This window comes from Numida meleagris, chromosome 3 (genome assembly GCF_002078875.1).
Source record: "Numida meleagris isolate 19003 breed g44 Domestic line chromosome 3, NumMel1.0, whole genome shotgun sequence".
NCBI lineage: Eukaryota > Metazoa > Chordata > Aves > Galliformes > Numididae > Numida > Numida meleagris.
Window position 1 is genome coordinate 48,484,961 of NC_034411.1, and position 16,962 is coordinate 48,501,922.

Consider the following 16,962-nt stretch of genomic DNA (forward strand, 5'->3'; position numbering starts at 1 on the left):
GTACAGGACTTGCCTTTTCCTTCCCAGTTGTCCAGTGTAGTCACGCAGGGGAGAAGCTATGACTCGCATCATCTTCTACTTATGTATGTGCTTGAGTATCTGTTCAGTGTTTGCTTATGAATCATGCCAGTTTTTATGGGGAGCTAAAATTGTTATAAAACTCTTCAGAATATCTGAAGATCACCTATTCCAGAGCCCTTCGTATGGCAGGAGTTGTTCTGGCACCTGACTCACCAGTTAGTTAGTAAGCTCACAGTCCATGTGCCATGAGGGAAGAACACGTGCACTGGGGAAGCAGAGGGAGGGGCAGCAGCTCTGGCAGCAGTGCTGACGCACCACTGGGCAGGACCATGCCTCATTTCCTTTTCACACTGCAGACATGCCCACAGTTCTTCAGTGGGATACTCGTAATCAGTTTCCCTGGCCACTCACAGGGGGAATGTGTCTTTGGTTTCCCAGTTTTTTGGGAATGGTTGACCATAAGGAAGGGAAGAATAGAATTCCCTTCTATGTCTTTCATTGTTTTTTTTTTTATAATCTTAAAATAAATTTGGCAACTTTGCAAATCTTCCTTAGGAAAGCAGCCCATCTCCCACTGTTTCAATCCTCTTCCTTTTGCCGTGACAACCAAAAAGCAAAGGTCTTCGAGGCTTTCAGTCTCTGGGGATTTATGGCTTCATTCTCAGCTTGGCAGCAAGAGCTGCCCTTGAGTGCATCTCAGCAGAGACACCAAATGGCAACAGCTGTCCATAATGTCTGTATGAGAGCTACCTATTCCTTCCTGTTAGCAGTTCCTTCCCTTAACTCTCAAGCCAGAAAGCAATCCTACTGTCTTGGAGAGTACAAAAGGCTGCAGCAGAAGGCCCCTACTCCCAGATGCTTACTCAGTGGTGAAATAATAAAATGGTTTGTGCTTGCCGTGGGCCTTTCGCCAAGGGCAGAGTTTCTCTACAGCACTCAATGACATAACGCTGCTGCTGTGCTGCCCTTGAAACAAAAACTTCATGAGAAAAATTTCTCTGAGCAGATGAGCCAAGAGAAGTCAAGTTCTGTTTAGCACCGAAGTCTGATTTATTTTCTCAGACACTTTCTTAACAGAATGCATGCTCTGGGTGTTTTACTGAGAGACTTCACAGTAAATAAGGCAGAAATGAAAGCAAAAAAAAGTTATTAAACATGAGAGAGTTTTGAATGAGCACCAAATTCCTGTGCATTCCTGGTGGAAAAGGAGAAAAGCTTACGTGCATGTAGCCAGCAAGCCCAGGGCACTGTGGAGAGGCACCGTGCCAATTTTCCTCTATGTTTTAAATGCTCTCCTTATTGAAATATGTAACCTACATTCCAGACGTAAAACTACTCAATGATGACATGTATGGCTATAGCCTGTTCCACTGCTTGGTGTGTATTTTCTGAATGTTGTTGTTTGGGTCTTGAGTACGGGGAAGGGGCTTTTCCACTCCGCAGGGCACTTTGAGTGTGCAGATGCACACAGGCAAGAGGGAAAGCTCCAGTGCAGGCTGCTGGGCGGTGCAGTGAGCTCGTCCTTGAGTGGGCACTATGTCAGCATTTGATCCATGAAACATCTCTGTTTAATTTATTGTGCTGAAGTGGAGTGTGACGTATTTCAAGGAAACTACCGCTGGCTGTAGAACTCAAATACTTTCCAAAGCAATTCACATATTCCTTAATTTTGGTTTAGTGGCTGTTCTAATCGTTGTGTATTTTCCAGCAGATACTGCAAGCGATTCTGATGAGGCAAAACCTATCAGTCTGAATGAGGTGATTTATGTAAAAACCGAAAATACAAAAACTTAAAATGACTATAACTAGTGGAAAAGTCATGAAATAGGAAAAAGCTATCATTTTTGTGGTCACACTTCCACATTCTTTTAGAATGCCTTGTTAGTCAGCCACCACATGACCAAAAGAGATTCAGCTGATACAGTTTATTTCCTGAAGAGTCTTCATACAAATACAAAAACGCATCATGTGATAGTGACACTAAAGGTAAATTACTTCTGCTTGGTCACCTTTCCAAACCAAGAGCATTCAGTGAGAGCTAGGTTTAATTCTTGCCTGACGTTACTTCTGAGAAGAACCCAATAGAGGTTCTCTGATGGGTCTGAGATTTCGTAAAGGCCACCTGAATGTTGGACCTAATTATCCATCAGTGCTAAAAGGAATAGAATAAAAATATAAAAAACATTCAGAGCAAAGTGTTCCAGGTGATCATTTTATAATGTGCTAAATAATTCTTAAAATGTGTCATACTGACATACTTAAACTTTGGTAAAACGCCAAAAACTTTCAGGATCAACCTTAACACTTGAATTTTGACTTGCAAGTTCAGTGGGATAACACAAAGACTAACAGCTTTACAGCTTACTGAAAATAAACAAACGTCCCAGCAGAAGAGAGTTTAAATCTTCATAAATCATCTGTATAGTGGCATTATGGGACCACATTTGGTAATTAAGGGTTAATTCAACAATATTTTTTCTTGTTTACTAGGACAGAAGCAGTTCGAAGCTACTATTGTTATTATTTTCCTTTGCTATCAGCTCTGTTAACTCAAATAAGAACAGTTCTGAGCCTTCAGTCCACAAAAGGACTTGTGTTACAGAGGACTTCCCTTACTTGACTTATAAAATGCATGAGCCCTGAGAAACGTACCTGCAATTGTTTCCAAGTGCTCTGGGGTCTCTCTCTGCTACCTCTACTAGTAATCTGATGGGTTCACAGCATTACTTCATAAACACTAGTTGCAGCTTTTAAAGGTCTAGGACGTGGTTGCTTTGTGATTAAAGCCATCAGGTAATTACACGGGCCCAAAGTCACCTTCTAGCAGAGAGTACAGCCCAGTGTTAGGGGAAATATGCCAAATTACTTTTTCTGCTAGCCGAGCAGGCTAGTCATGATAAGTCATAGGAGGAACCCATGGAGAATGCCTCTTTGGTGGTATTTAAACAGTACATTTGGACATTAAAAACATGTGGAATTCACATGCTGGCAGCTCAGTTATTTAACCCAAGCCCTCCTACTCACTCCCAAGTGAAGTAGACAAGATCCTAATGCTGTGAACCACAGTGGTTGCCTTGACATAATGCCCATGCACCACAGATGATTGATGCTTAGATGTATGCTACTTGAACAACTGTAACTCAGCTCAAAAAGCCCTTTAATAACACTTACTTACTTAGATAAACCTGAGAATAGCAGCTCTGCACTTGGTGGGAAAGGTTTAACCTGGAGGCATCAGAAGTTTCTATGTCTTCGGATCAGCAATGTCAAGCTAGTGATAGATATCCTTAATCTCAGGATGCGGTGCCATCACTTGATTCACTTCGGCACAGGGGAAAATAGCGCACAGCTCCCTGTGGGCACTGGCTTGCTGGGCAGAAGGAGGTCTTGCAGCATGGGGTGGCCAGTAGCCACAGTAAGCAGCAGTGGGCTGAGCACAGGCTTTCTGGAAGAAGTCAAGCCTGCTGCCATCATTCAGCAGAAAGGGCTGGCTGGGGAAACAGCGCTGGGGCCGCTCTCTGTACTCTTGCAGTGGCTCAGCCAGGGGCATCACAGAGGGCAGTGGGAGGTGCTGCTGTGCCTCCAGGGCTGGGCCAGGTTGGGCCCCATCAGACCAGCACTCCTGGGGCCAGCGGTGCTCCAGGTGCCTGCCTCGAGTGGGCGGGAGCACCGAGTGCTGGAAAGGGCTCCCTGGTAAGCAGGTGCAGTCCGAGCGGTGGTGGTGGTGCAGCAGGAATGGGTTGTGCCTCAGGCTGCAACAGCGATGAGGGCTGTCAGACACCTCTCTGTCCTGCGAGGTGCACACTGGTCTGGTTCCAGAGTACGCCTTGTCACTGATGGAGAGTGCTGCCATCTCTGCCACCAGGGGTCGGTCTCTCAGGGCTTCTGGTGGTTTCTGGTCCAGCTCCAGGCCACGGTTGGAGCTGATGGCCCAGGCCTCGACCGGCCGTGTGTGGTAGCTGCCTGGGGACCATGCTGCATAGCCAGAGGCCCTCATGCCCCTGCTGGCTCCCTGCAGAGTTTCTGTGACAGTGTCGTGAGGCATAGGCTGTCTTCCAGTCCGATATGGAGAGCAGTTGCACATCTCCTTCTCCTTCCCCAGGCTTATGGGCACTTTTGTTCTGGCTCTGAGCTCATCAGCAACTGACAGCTGAGCTTGATGCAGCCTCTCCGGATGGTAAAACTTGCATTTGTTACCGTAAGTGCATTTTTTACCTGAAAGAATTAAAAAATATCGAACAGGAGCTTGTCCCCCAGGACCATGCAGCCAGGAGCTTCTGGTGAGCACAAACAACACAGAGAGGAAGCGCTGCTTTCCCCCCTAGCACTTTTGACTCCACATTTACATGTTGCTGACTGAAATAGCAGGGTGCAGCAGCAGTGGAGGGAAATTTCTGTATAAAGATTTTAGGTCTATTTTGGCAGTGTCTGAAATTCACATGTCTTCTGGTTACAGTGCTCAACGGACCGGGAAACCTGCTGCTGAAAAGGGTGGCTTTCACACATGGGGCAGAAGTTTGCCTCCAAATTACACTAAAGCTGTTTTGGGGTGGGAGCGCCACATGGTTGAGCAGCCCTGGCCCCATCCTCTCCCACACCGAGTGTGAAGGAGGAGCACATGCAGGACCAGGGCTGTTTGAGGCCAGAGCAGCGAGGAAGCAAGGCCCAGGAGGGACAGAGAGGAACTCACCGTAGGGACAAGGTTGCCATGTAGATTCAGGAAGCGCCGGCTTTTTGCTGAGGAAAGTATTAAGAGTAGGTCCATGCCGGCCTAGCGGATCATCGGGAGGCATAAACCTGAAAAAGGAGAAGTGGCAGGAGTAGCAGAAGTACTCTGAGCATTGCCACAGCTTGCGGCACAGGCTTAGGGCAGGGCAGGCGTGTGCTGCCCTTGCAGCCTGGCCTCTGGAAGCTGCGTTATTCCTCCTGCTCACCTAGCCCACTGTGCTTCATGTTCATGCAGCTGTCCTTCTCCTTTCCTAAAAGCTTCAACCAACTGGAAAGAGGCTGAGGCTTGGCACAGCCCTGGTCTATCAGTGCCCCAAACATCACAGTATCACTTCCTTTTTCCCTGAAGCAGCAGGAAATACCTCTGCAGCCCCTGCACTCGTCAGCTCCCTTTCACATTAAACTCACTTTCGTCCTGTTTTTAGGAGAATGAGGTTTAAAGCCACTACTTAATTTGGAGCTACAGCTGATCGCCCATCTGGTGCAATGAAGTAACCCAGCCTTTTCAAGGGGATAGTCAAGGGGCCAGAGAGACCAGCTTCTCCTTTCTCTTCTTCTAAAAGGTTACAATAATAAAAGCATGGGAAAAAGTGCTGTTCTGCCTTGTAGGGGAATTAAAAATTAATTCAGCCAGCGTCCTTTCGCTAATTTAATTCAGTTACATCACTACGGAATGAAACTGAATACATACTAGGAATTGCGTAAACATCCCAGTTTGGCCTGGTAAGAAGGAAAGCTGGTCACTGCTTCTGCCATTCAAAGAGAGAAGTTCATTGAGGAGTGGCATGGGGTTTTAAGACCAAGGCTGAATAAGAAGGAACTACAGAAATGAGATAAGAAAAGTGGTGACCAGAGGTATGCTCATGTTTGAGCTGTCTTGACCCATACATTTTAAGTTACAGATTGCTCACCAGCCAAAGTTCTCTTACCTATTACTGACAAAAGAGTACATGAGCAGTCGCTGCTCTATAAACCATTTCCACTCAGGATTTTCATTCTGGAGATCTCGGTAATGGTCATTAGAAACAATGACCCCGTCTTTTTCATAAGCAACCTTCACAATATAGCGATCATCGTAGCAAACTACCCTCTTGCCTTTCACCTTCCGAGATGGGGTATACACAAGGATTGATTGCTTTTCAAGCTCTTCAAGAATGTGCTGATCTGGTGAGGTGGTTAGCAGAAATAGAGGGGAAAAAAAACATTCAAAGAAAGAATCAGTTAATGATGACCTGATCTCCACCATGATAGAAACTTCAGGCAACTAAAAGTGGTGTGATTTTCAGATGCATTGAAAACTAATCATTGTTTGGCAATTTAAAAATTTCATCTTTTATAAAAGAATCTACTCATAAAATTTGAGGTACCTTTTTCTGATTTTTAAGTCCTAACCATTAAAGTTCTACACCAGAGGTAGGTGAAGCCCAGTAGTTCCCTTTTCACTCCAGTAGATGCTAGAAAGCTTCTGATTAGCCCTGGCATGAGTGTTACTGCAAGTTGAAATGGGCATGATAAAATAAATAAATTCATTTCTCTGCCTCCAAGGACACTCTGACTTCTTGCCATTCCTGCCACACAGAGGGGCAGATCCATTGCCTTCTTACCTGCAGCTGCAGACATCAAGCTGCAGGCACACACCTTCCCTATTTCCATACAGCCTAAATCTTGCCCCTCTCCACAGACGTCAGCCAACACACATGCTTCTCCTGGCAGAGGAACCTGTGTAGCCCCTGCATCAGATCCAGGCTAACTGATGCCAGTCATGCAATAGGGAATGCTTCGAATACCCAAGCCTTTGAAAAACGTGTGAAACACTTTATCTACTCAGAAACAATGTCACTGTTTATTGGCTGGCCTTAAATGCTCTGCAGGCTGTTGTGAGCTGGTGAACTTGTTCTTCTTTAACTAAGGCAGAAACCAGTGCTTTTGAAACAGAGTGCTTCTAAGCACAATAACAAAGCCCTGTCTGCAGTTTTCTTTGCTAGCCTGCATGTGGCAATAAATTAATGACTAATTTAAGCAACTGAGACCTTATACACCGTTTGCACTTTACAGGGCAAAACCATACTGTACTCTTCACACCCCCCTGCCTGCAACCTGTTCCTGATGGCTGCCAAATTATGCCCAGGATGGTGACCTACCTGCAATAGGACTGTCTTGTCGAGAGGGCTCCTTCCTCCAGAGAGGGACAAAAACCTTGATGTAGGTGTGCCCCCTTTCTCGGAACCAGTCCACTGCCAGGCGGATCCCCCAGCAGGAGAAGACCTCTTTGTTTCCATGGCTATAAAAGAAATAGGATACCTTAAGTCAGAAGTATTCTATCCCCAGATTCTGTGACCTGCCTGCTACCCGGGCATGCTGTTTCCATCTATATCTAGATGGACTTGGGTCCTAAAGTACCAGCAAAACCCTAGTCTGTATCAGATCCTTCACATGCCTTCTGATAATGGTTTGATGATGGAGAGTTTCTTCCAGCACATGCAGAAACCCATGAGGCTCTCCTGTATGAAATAAATTATGGGGATTTTCTTCTGTGCTAACAGTGACTTGGATTTTTATGTCTTAAATGGCCATAAGTGCAACTGCAGGTGAGTTTGGTGCGGATCTCTTCTGGAAGTAGCAGTCAAATTACAGGGGAAAAAAAAGACTGCAAGAGTGAGGAAGAGAACTATGGAGAATCTAACCCAGGTCACCAGAAAAGGGACAAGACCTCTGTGGAGATGGCCACAGATGCTTCAGGCCCATCTTTATCTTGCCCAGGTTGCTGGGCAAGATCTTGCTGGATTTTGTCTTTGTTGCACATAGATGTATGAAACCCCCAGGATGTGCTCTGCAGCAGATGCAGGCAAGGTGAGTTCTGGATAATTATCAGTATTTAGAACAAAACACAGAAAACATCCCCAAAGGAAATAATCAGAGGCAATCTGCTTTGTATAAGTTTCTTTTCCCCATTGAAAATCCTTACTACTTGCCCTCCTCTTATCTAAAATTTGACTAGAGTACAGCACACATATAAAGGAAGGTAATTTGTTAATTGCCTCTGCACAAGGAAACAAAAACTCCTCACACAGATCCTGAACAGATAAATACCCTCACAGTGTCTGCAGAAACCTCATCCTTGTACTTTGAGGTTTCTGGATAATATCACCACAGTCTTACTCACATTCTGCAAAACATGGATATAAAAGTCTCTCTCAGTTACTACACCTACCTGCAGTGACTGACCAGCTGAGGAAGATGCTGCAGTCCTAAATATCCTTGACTCCCAGAAATTCATGTCCAGATTGTGCTTATATTGACAGTAAAACCAAAAAGGTTCATTTTACACCTAATAAAATGTATAGTGCTGGAATGTTGACTACAAATGAAAAATAGTGCAATTCTTTAATGTCAGGTCTCAGATCAAGTTCACTACAGCAATAACTTTCTTTGACAATGACTCCTCATCTGTATGTATATAGCCCTCTCAGATTTAGGAAAGTACTTTTATATATACTCTCAATGTAAGAAGCAAAACACTCAAGCACAAACAATTTGATCAAAAGGACAGGCACAACAAGCAAGAGGCACCTGGCATTGATTCTCAGTGTTGTCACTGGATCTACAGCCAAACGTGGGGAATATGTATCCACAGTAGTAGGTACACACGTGATGCACTGCCATGTCAAGCATCACTGAACACCAACACCTGCCATGCAATACCACAAGGTCTTTAAAACTTCTCATGTCCTGTATGTTGAATCTGTCTTGCCCAACAGAACCTTTTTTACCCACCCCATGCCCACAGACCTTAACTGATCTGTCACAGCTCTGTCCCTGCTCTCTCCTTCCTGCCAGCAGTGCAATGCATCACTTGGTTACAGGTCACCAGGACCCATCTGACTCCTCTCACCAGGGCACAGAGAGCAAAGCAGCCATTCCAGCAATTACTCTATAATTAGCAGGAAGTGGTTCCTTTTTCAGTTGTGCAGCTCCAAACTCTTTGAGAAGTTTACTCAAAACAACTCCTTCAAGAGCATTTGTTCATGAACAGCAATTGTCTACAGGGCACTGGCCTAAGAGGACAGTTGGGCTATATTGTAATTTTGTTAAAATAAGCAATTACACCCTTTCTTCCTCTATCTGTAGTTGTATCGTTCCACCTTCATAAAATGTTTTAGGCCTGCTGGCTAGGAAACATCAAGTTCCAGCACTAATTCCCCCTGATAACCGCTTACTGCCAAAGTAAGGAAACTTAAGAGTACAAACAGGGCTCAGCTGGCCCAGGAAAAAGCCTCTGTACATGTCACAGCTTAGAACTAGATGTATGTGCAAGCTCTAGAGTAGATAGCCCTTCAGTTACAACAGTTTCCCTTTCACGTTTACACAACTTGATTGATTTCCCCCACTGGCCTAGCTAAACCATCTTGTGTATCTCCCATAGACAGGCTGGCAGATGGCTAAGTTTCTAACTACACCTGATGGAAATGCAAAGCATACTGAGGTGTCTGGCTAGTGAGACTGGCTGAAGGCAAGAGTATTTGCCATTCAGTCTCGATGGATGGGCTTGGGGCATACACACTTTTTTCAAAACCTTGCACCACGCAATGGGCCCTCAATGTCAGCTGTGAAGTGCTCCAGTAACACCAGTCCCAAGACAGAAGTACAAATGCTTGAGGTATTTTTTTCCCCACACAAGCAAGTTCCTCTCTAAGCTTCAAGATTTTGACAGCTCCATCCCTAAACTGTTGCTTCCCCTACACTTATATGGCTGAAAAACACCCTGAGGAGGGCCTAGGGTGGAAGTGCAGGAGACCCTAACAGCTGGCTACCCAGCTGATGGCTTCACTAAGGATAAAGGGCTTTGCTCTATTGCGTATATCTCACTACTTGTGAGCTTTGCTGAGGATCCCCTCTCGGGTGGAATTTCTTCCTTCTTCCAGAAGATGGCACAACTTGCTTACTCTCTAGGATCACCTGCTCTGGATGCGCTAATCTCTTTCGCCCTCTAACCAGAGGGGATGTGGCCTTATCTCGCACCAGAGGAGGAAGCCCTTCTCCACTCTACTCCAAAGTGCAAGGATGAGCCTGGCCCTGCGGAAGAAAGCAGGGGTCACAGGGAGAAATGGTGGATACAAAGGGCATCCTGGACTCTGGCAGGGCCTCTGACAGTTCTCACTGCTCAGAGGAATGGAGGCCAAGCTACTGTCACTAAGCTGCTGTGGATTTCTCATCCACATGGGAATGGCAGGCTCTACACCACAGTGCTTTTACAGTGTCAGGACACTACCTAGGAAGTATAATTGGCCAAGATGAGTGGCTAAAACATTTCCCAGAAACAGCATTAATAAAGGAAGAAATGAGAACATTTGAGATAAATGTCAAGACCATTTTCCTGATATTGAAATGAAGTAGAACCATAAACCAACAAAAAACATACAAGCCAAGAACCTCGGTGGGATTTAGTTGCAAGTCAAGACAATACTACAGTGATTTTGTTAGGAACCACAGCCACTTGTCTTAATTTTCCCTCCCCTTCTTATATTAGTGGAACTTTTCTGTCCATTTGGGATTCCTAGGTAACTGCATCAAAAGGCAGGGAAACATCAATGGTGAACAAAAAGAGAAAGAGCTGCTGAATCATCCTGCCGTTAACAGTGCACCTCAGCTGCTGTGAGCTCATAAAAGGTCAAAATGCAGAGCAAGCATGGCATGGAGACAAAAGGCCCCAAACAACAGGAATAAGCAGTCGTGCATCTCCTATACATCAGATATACACCTCACTTGGAGAAAAACACACTTCAACCCATCAGCTTTCAAATTCAAAAACTACTGAGAAAGAGAGATCTCTTGAGAAGCGCAGCTTACCTCATTGCAACATTGCTGCCATCAATCACAATGGCTCTCAAGTGACTGGAGGAATCACCTTCCTCTTCTCCAAGCCACTTTGGCACTGGTGAAGTGCTGCACGACCCACGGGCGACAAGTTTTAGCGGGGGAGGCTGAGCCTGGCTCTCCAGAGCTTGAGGTTTGCTCCCCATCCGTATCAGCTCTTTGAGCACATCATCCTCCAGGGCCTCCTGGCCCAGGTTCTCCAGCACTTTGCAGATGTCCTGCTTACCATAGCCTAGCTTGCAGAAAAAGTCCAGCTTGCTCTGGTGCACTTCTGCCCCTGCTGTAGAAACTCCTCTGGAACCTGGCGGTACTGGCTTGCTGGAAAATGAACTGGCCAGGGCCATCCTAGCAGGCATCTGCCTTCCTTCCAAATGCGGTGCTTCTGTCTTCCCAGCCTTGTCCAGCAGGCATCAGCTTTAGGTGGGGGAAAGATTAGAAATAACAAAATGCAAGCGTTAAGGCAGAACGTGCAAGCTCAGTTAGCTGCCTCGTGCACTGCCCCAGTCTTCTCTCAACATTCACGTGTTTTTCTGATCCTCTCTTATTTATAAAAGCAGCTGACTGGTCCAGGCGATGTTTGTCATTCTCCAGGCATTATGTCAGACAGGTGTCATCCTACTTCACCAGCTATGCAAGCCTGTCTTTACTCAGGTTCGCTGTATGCGTAAGTTTGTCCTTTGGACTTATCTCACAGGAAATGATACAAAAGGCCGTGTAACCGGGGATTTTCAATTTGCTCAGTGTGGTTAATGAGGCACAGATAATATCTGTTGAATGCTGTTGGACGATCTAAGATGCCATAGCAACTTAACATCTACAACGAATTTCACCAAGTGATTTAGGGAAACGTTATTCGCAAAATAGCTGCGAACTCTGAACTTTTCTTAATAGAACCGCGTTTCCTAGTACGTGTCTATATGTGTGTATGTACAGGCATATCTTATGAAATTTTACCACTCACCTGTTCCAGTGATGCCTGAGTTAATATTTTCCTGTTGTTTTGATATTCGGAGAAGCAGCTCGTTTTTTAAAGGCTGTCATGGGTAGTGGTTGGAAGCAAAACAATCTGAAAAGTGGTTTCAGTTTCACTTAGATTCATTGTCAAAAAAAAATGGTAATTCAGAAATGACTGTGCCAAAGTAGCAGAACGCTACCTCAAGCTTCTCCATAACATGACTGTTTACATTTCTGGTCTACCTAGTAACTGACCATGACGGGCAATATAAGCCTCAGAATTGCTTCACCCTACCAAGCATGACAGCAGAAGGAGATACATGGTGACTACTCAACAATCAAGCCACATTTTCTCAGGTATGGTTGGCATACTTGCACTGACACTTATCTCACTAAATCTCTGCAGTTACGGGTATCGCCAGTATCAGAGCTATGGCTGCATCACCTACTCATGTGTAAGAAACAAGTCCAGCTGTCTTCCCTTCCCTGTAGCCCTCTCATCGCCCTCACTGACAGGAGACCAAGTGCAGGTTACTCCTGAGTACAATGCAAACTGCTCAGGGAAGATGCTGCAAGCTCTGGAGCTCTGCTAGAGTGAGGCATTCAGCCCTAAGCCTTGATGCTCCTTTGCCTATGGGACTTGAGATCATGTAAAAAAACACCCTGCAGACAGCTCCCTGGGAAGAAGAGGACTGTGGGGCCACTTCATCTCATTCATTGGCAGATCACTTTATGATGGCTTAGACAGCGTGTTTTTCTGCAGAAGAAATCTGGAACCCTAGTAAAAGTTATGAACATCATCAGTGTATTTTAATAGCCCTCAGTGTTGTTTTGTAGACCTGCATTTCCACGTGTCCTGATATATGTTGTTTATCTCAGGGTGATTTCCCACACTATCACCCTGTTGCGTTGTGTTTGTCCCCGACTCCACTGAAGGCAGGCTCAGCCTTGCCTGGCCAGATCTGTTTTTCTGCAGAGTTAACCACTGGATCTCTGCTACTGTTCACCCAGATGTTAGAAATGGGTAATGCGGCAACTGCAGGGTTTTCACCAAAGTAAGAGCACATTTGGAACCCTGAGATGGAAGCCATGCTCACAGCTAGCACTGAGGTGACTCTTAAAAAGGGAAACTTGAAGGGTAATCGTAGAAACATAGAACATCCCAAGTTAGAATGAACCCACAGGGATTATTGAGTCCAACCCCTGGCTCCACACAGTACCACCCAAAGTCAAACCCTATGTCTGAGAGCGGTGTCCAAACTCTACTTGAACGCTGGCACTTGGGGCTGTGCCCACTGCCCTGGGCAGCCTGTTCCATGCTCATCACTCTCTGGTGCACAACTTTTCCCTAAACCCCAGCTGCCCCTCCCCTGACACAGCTCCATGCCGTTCGCTCAGGCCCTGTCGCTGTCACAGAGACCAGAGCTCAGCGCTGCCCTCTGCTCCCTGTGAGGAGCTGCAGCTGCCATGAGGGCTCCCCTCAGCTCCTCTGCTCTGGGCTGAACCAAGCCAGGGAATAATAAAGTCACCAGCTGACACTTTGATGAGCAATCAGCAGCGTGCCCAAGTCCAACAGGCCAGCTGGTTGCTACAATCAGTGCAAAAACACACAATAAAAGAAGGGGCGCACCACAGAGTCCACCTTTTCTATCAGACACAAGCAGGTTGTAAAATCCAACTTATAAACTTTACAACCTTCATTTGCAAATTTCTTGGATTTCCTCCTGCCAGTTCCCCTGCTCTCACAGACCCATTGGGCAGCCACTCTGGCTTTGTGCTCAGCCAGCACTCAGCCTTCAGCCCCAGGCTGATTTTTCCCCCAGACAAATGTGCCCAGCCCTCAAAGCCGTGCTGTTGTGCCCCCCTTGCATGCACCCACACAGCTAGGAGGAAAAGATTCAGTGTCATTTCTAGATTCTGTTATAATCTTAATGTTTTAGCTTAAAAAAAAAAAAAAAAAAACCATTTGGCCATGCATGCAGGCACAGCGACAACTCCATACCATGGCAGCATTCCCCCTGCCCAGTACTGGCCGTCCCTTCCTCCCCTGTCCCTCACAGCCACCCCATAATTCATTCAACCTGCACCAGGCAGCACTCCTGGGCCCTTCCAGGAGCTTTTTCTTCTCAGAAAGAGGATAGGCTGCTGCGCTTTCAAATAAATCAGAATGTTTAAGTTTCCCAAGTGAGGGATGCACGTAAACCCCTACAACAAGGCTAGATGACTACAGAACAATCTGCCTCTTTCCTCCCCACCCTCCGTGCTGCATTCCCCAGAAGCCGTAGCAGCAAGCAGCGCCAGGAGCCATGCCCACCAGCAGCCCCACTCACCCCACATTACCTGCCCAATCCCCACGGTGCCATCCCGGTGGGCGGACGGGAGCTGCTCAGGGCAGCCACAAGGAAGCTGCCCGGTGTGGAGAGCTTTAAGGCAGGGCTGGAGTCAGCCGAGAGCAAACAAGTGCTGTGAGCAGGTTAGAGCTCATTCTAAAGGAAGGGTTTACTTCCTCATTTGGCTCGCTGGTCTTTCATCTAACTGTACAGGTTGATAAACTTTCACTTCGTTATTCAAAAGGGGAAAAAAAAAAAAAAAAAAAAAAGGGGATCCCAATACAACTCTCCTCTGAGTCATGGACAAGATGAGTCAAATGCTCATGGGCAGGGATCCACAGCACCCAGCAGTCAGAGCTGGGCACAGGAATTTGGGGATGAATGGACAACTTTCCACCAGGGACACTTCAACCAAGTTATTCTTTCCCCCTTGCATCTGGCAAATCCCTGACTTTCAGGGACACAAAAAGTAGATAATTAAAATTTATAAAGGACAGAATGAAGGGCAGCATGCAACCTACCTGCACGCAGCGCAGATCTCTCTGGGACTTGGATAGGACTGACTGGGCAGGTCAGCTGCATGGGAAACAGTTCCTAAGGCCACAACTACACTGACTTGCCAGCTTTCTGATACCCAGAACACCTGAAACACAGCAGAACACACATAGCTCAGCAGAACATCCAGAGCCTTAGATCCCACACCCTGTGGAAGGAGCCAGGCAGAGTGCCAAGGGCCCTCTCACAAGAGCACCGCTACAAAGTGCTTCTGGAGAGGAACAAGAAAGCTGCCTAGCTGCTTACAACCAAGGGATGCAATGGAATAGAGCATGTGACATTGCAGAGTATCATTTTAACTCCCACTCCTTAGCGAAACACTCTTCTAATATGGGAATAAGGCTCTGGAGAGTGTCCAGAGAACAGCAACGAAACTGGTGAGGAGACTGGAGCACAAGTCTTATGGGGAGCAGCTGAGAGAACTGGGATTGTTCAGACCTTATTGCTCTCTGCAACTACCTGAAAGGAGGTTGTGGCGAGGTGGGGGTCAGCCTCTTCTTCCGAGTAATAGCGATAGAATGAGAGGGAATGGCTTTAAGTTGCACCAGGGGACGCTCAGATTGGACATTAGGAAAAATTTCTTCTCCGAAAGAGCAGTCAGATGCTGGCACAGGCTTCCCAGGGAGGTGGTGGAGACACCGTCCCTGGAGGTGTTCAAGAACCGTGTGGATGTGGCACTGAGGGACACGGGCAGTGGGCATAGTGGGGATGGGTTAGCAGTTGGACTGGGTGATCTCAGTGGTCTTTTCTAACCTTAATGATTCCGTGATTCTAAATCAGAGCTTAAAAAAAGCAATTAGAAGAAAGTCAGAATTTTACATTCATTTTTCCTTTGTAACAAAATGACTAAAGTTAATGAACAAGCCGTGAATATGAGACTTCAACATTATTCAAACTGCAGCCAGCCAGGAGGACCCTTACCTTCCTTGCCAAAGCTGGGAAGAGCACTTCACCGAGGCGACTGCCGGTGTGCGGCAGCAGACCACACAAAGCAGACGACCGTACAGAATTTTAAAATGGTCTCAAACCCTTTTGTTCACCAGCACAGATAAACATTTGCCAGCCCAGCGCTGTGGTTTTGTAGACACTTCCTCTTTCTGCTGCTTCCTTGTGCTGACAAGCACACCGAGTTCTCCCAGCGCAATCTGTTGTTTCTCCACGGTGTTGTGGTAATTAAGGAAATGGATACGGCAGACGAGGTCTTCTCTGGGAAAGAACCCGAACTCATGGCTGTTCCTACGCTGAGCTGAAGTTTGAGAACTTGCCGCATTGTGAAACAACTGGACTACCACTGGAAAGAATTATACCAACCTCCAAGCAGAACAGCCTTGCTGCGGCAGCTCCCGAAGACCACGGCAGAGGACCAGGCCTGCCATCTCAGTAGGATCTGTGCAGCCCCACCTTCCTGATGGTGATAGGTAAGATGTCGTGCCAAGTACGGAAAAACATTCTCCTGAACCTGTAGTGGGGAACGCCACAGGTGCTCTGGTCTACACACCCCAATGAGTTATTTCTTTGTTAAAGGAAACATTCATTCGTTGCATCAGAAACACAAGAAAGCATTATTACCATCTTCCTCATGTGAAAAAGTTCACCTGCTGGGAAAATCAAACAAACGCACGTGGTCGCAGTATCACAGTGAGAATTCTTCAGTCCCTGACCAGAGCCAGGATAAAACATGCAGTCAAACACAATCCTACTGGGAGGAGCACCTTAAACAGCCTGGGGCAGGAGCATCTCCCTGCTGCCTCACACTGTGCCACCACAACCCGGGTTCTTGGTAAACCCTCACCAAGAAGAAGTCATTGTTACACAGTGCAAGATGTGCTCTCAGTTTTAAATCTGGGTTTTATGCACTATCAGGCAAAGTCTAGACATTTTCTGCCACTGAAATTCTCTTGCTGCTGGAGACCCTGGAAATTCTGACTTGCTGGAAACAGATGTTTGCTCCACTAACAACAACAGGTCCTGTTGGACCAAGCTGTTGACAGGCAACCCAGTGTTCAGGCTGGTAAACAACCAGTGTCTTTAGAGGAGATATTTTTACATGCTTGCCAAACCTTCCCCCCAACAAACCAGGCAGCAGTAGTGAGGCCCGCATCTGACCACGGAACAGGGAGGGAGACACGTTTATTCAAACAATATACAGCTGACAGACAACTTCTTTTACTTCTTGGAAAATTACAATCCCATCTTAAGATCTGACACAGCAGGAACCCAACTTGTTTTTGCCAGTCTATTTTTGGTCTCCCCTTGATATAAAAAAATCCTGCTATTAGTCAAGTGTTTTCCACTGAGCTTATATAAAAAGTACCTTTTAAAACCAGAAAGCCCCAAACAAGTTTCAAATTCAAAAGTCTACCACTCTTTAGCTTAAGATTTCAATTTCAGAAAGCTCCTGGAACGGTCTGTCTGTTTCAGTGATTTAGCAAATGCTTGGTAGACCTAACCCCTAACATGGCTCACTGAAGCCTTTTAACATACACACCACCTTGAACAA

At 46.3% G+C, this 16,962-nt stretch overlaps 1 protein-coding gene across 5 annotated transcripts; it reads right to left on the reverse strand.

Annotated features, from left to right (window-relative positions):
- On the reverse strand, positions 1,932-14,681 carry ZC3H12D (zinc finger CCCH-type containing 12D). Of its 5 annotated transcripts, none has more exons than XM_021389706.1 (7): positions 14,429-14,680; positions 11,585-11,689; positions 10,597-11,037; positions 6,891-7,030; positions 5,679-5,913; positions 4,712-4,818; positions 1,932-4,236 (listed from the first exon to the last, which is right to left on the reverse strand). In XM_021389706.1, the coding sequence occupies exons 3-7, from the start codon at positions 10,977-10,979 to the stop codon at positions 3,293-3,295; spliced, it is 1,809 nt and encodes a 602-aa protein (XP_021245381.1). In that variant the 5' UTR covers positions 10,980-11,037; positions 11,585-11,689; positions 14,429-14,680; the 3' UTR covers positions 1,932-3,292. The 5 variants fall into 5 exon arrangements, with proteins under 5 accessions (XP_021245381.1, XP_021245379.1, XP_021245382.1 ...); XM_021389704.1 differs by lacking the exon at positions 14,429-14,680 and adding an exon at positions 13,918-14,140; XM_021389707.1 differs by lacking the exon at positions 11,585-11,689 and having other exon boundaries at positions 14,429-14,681.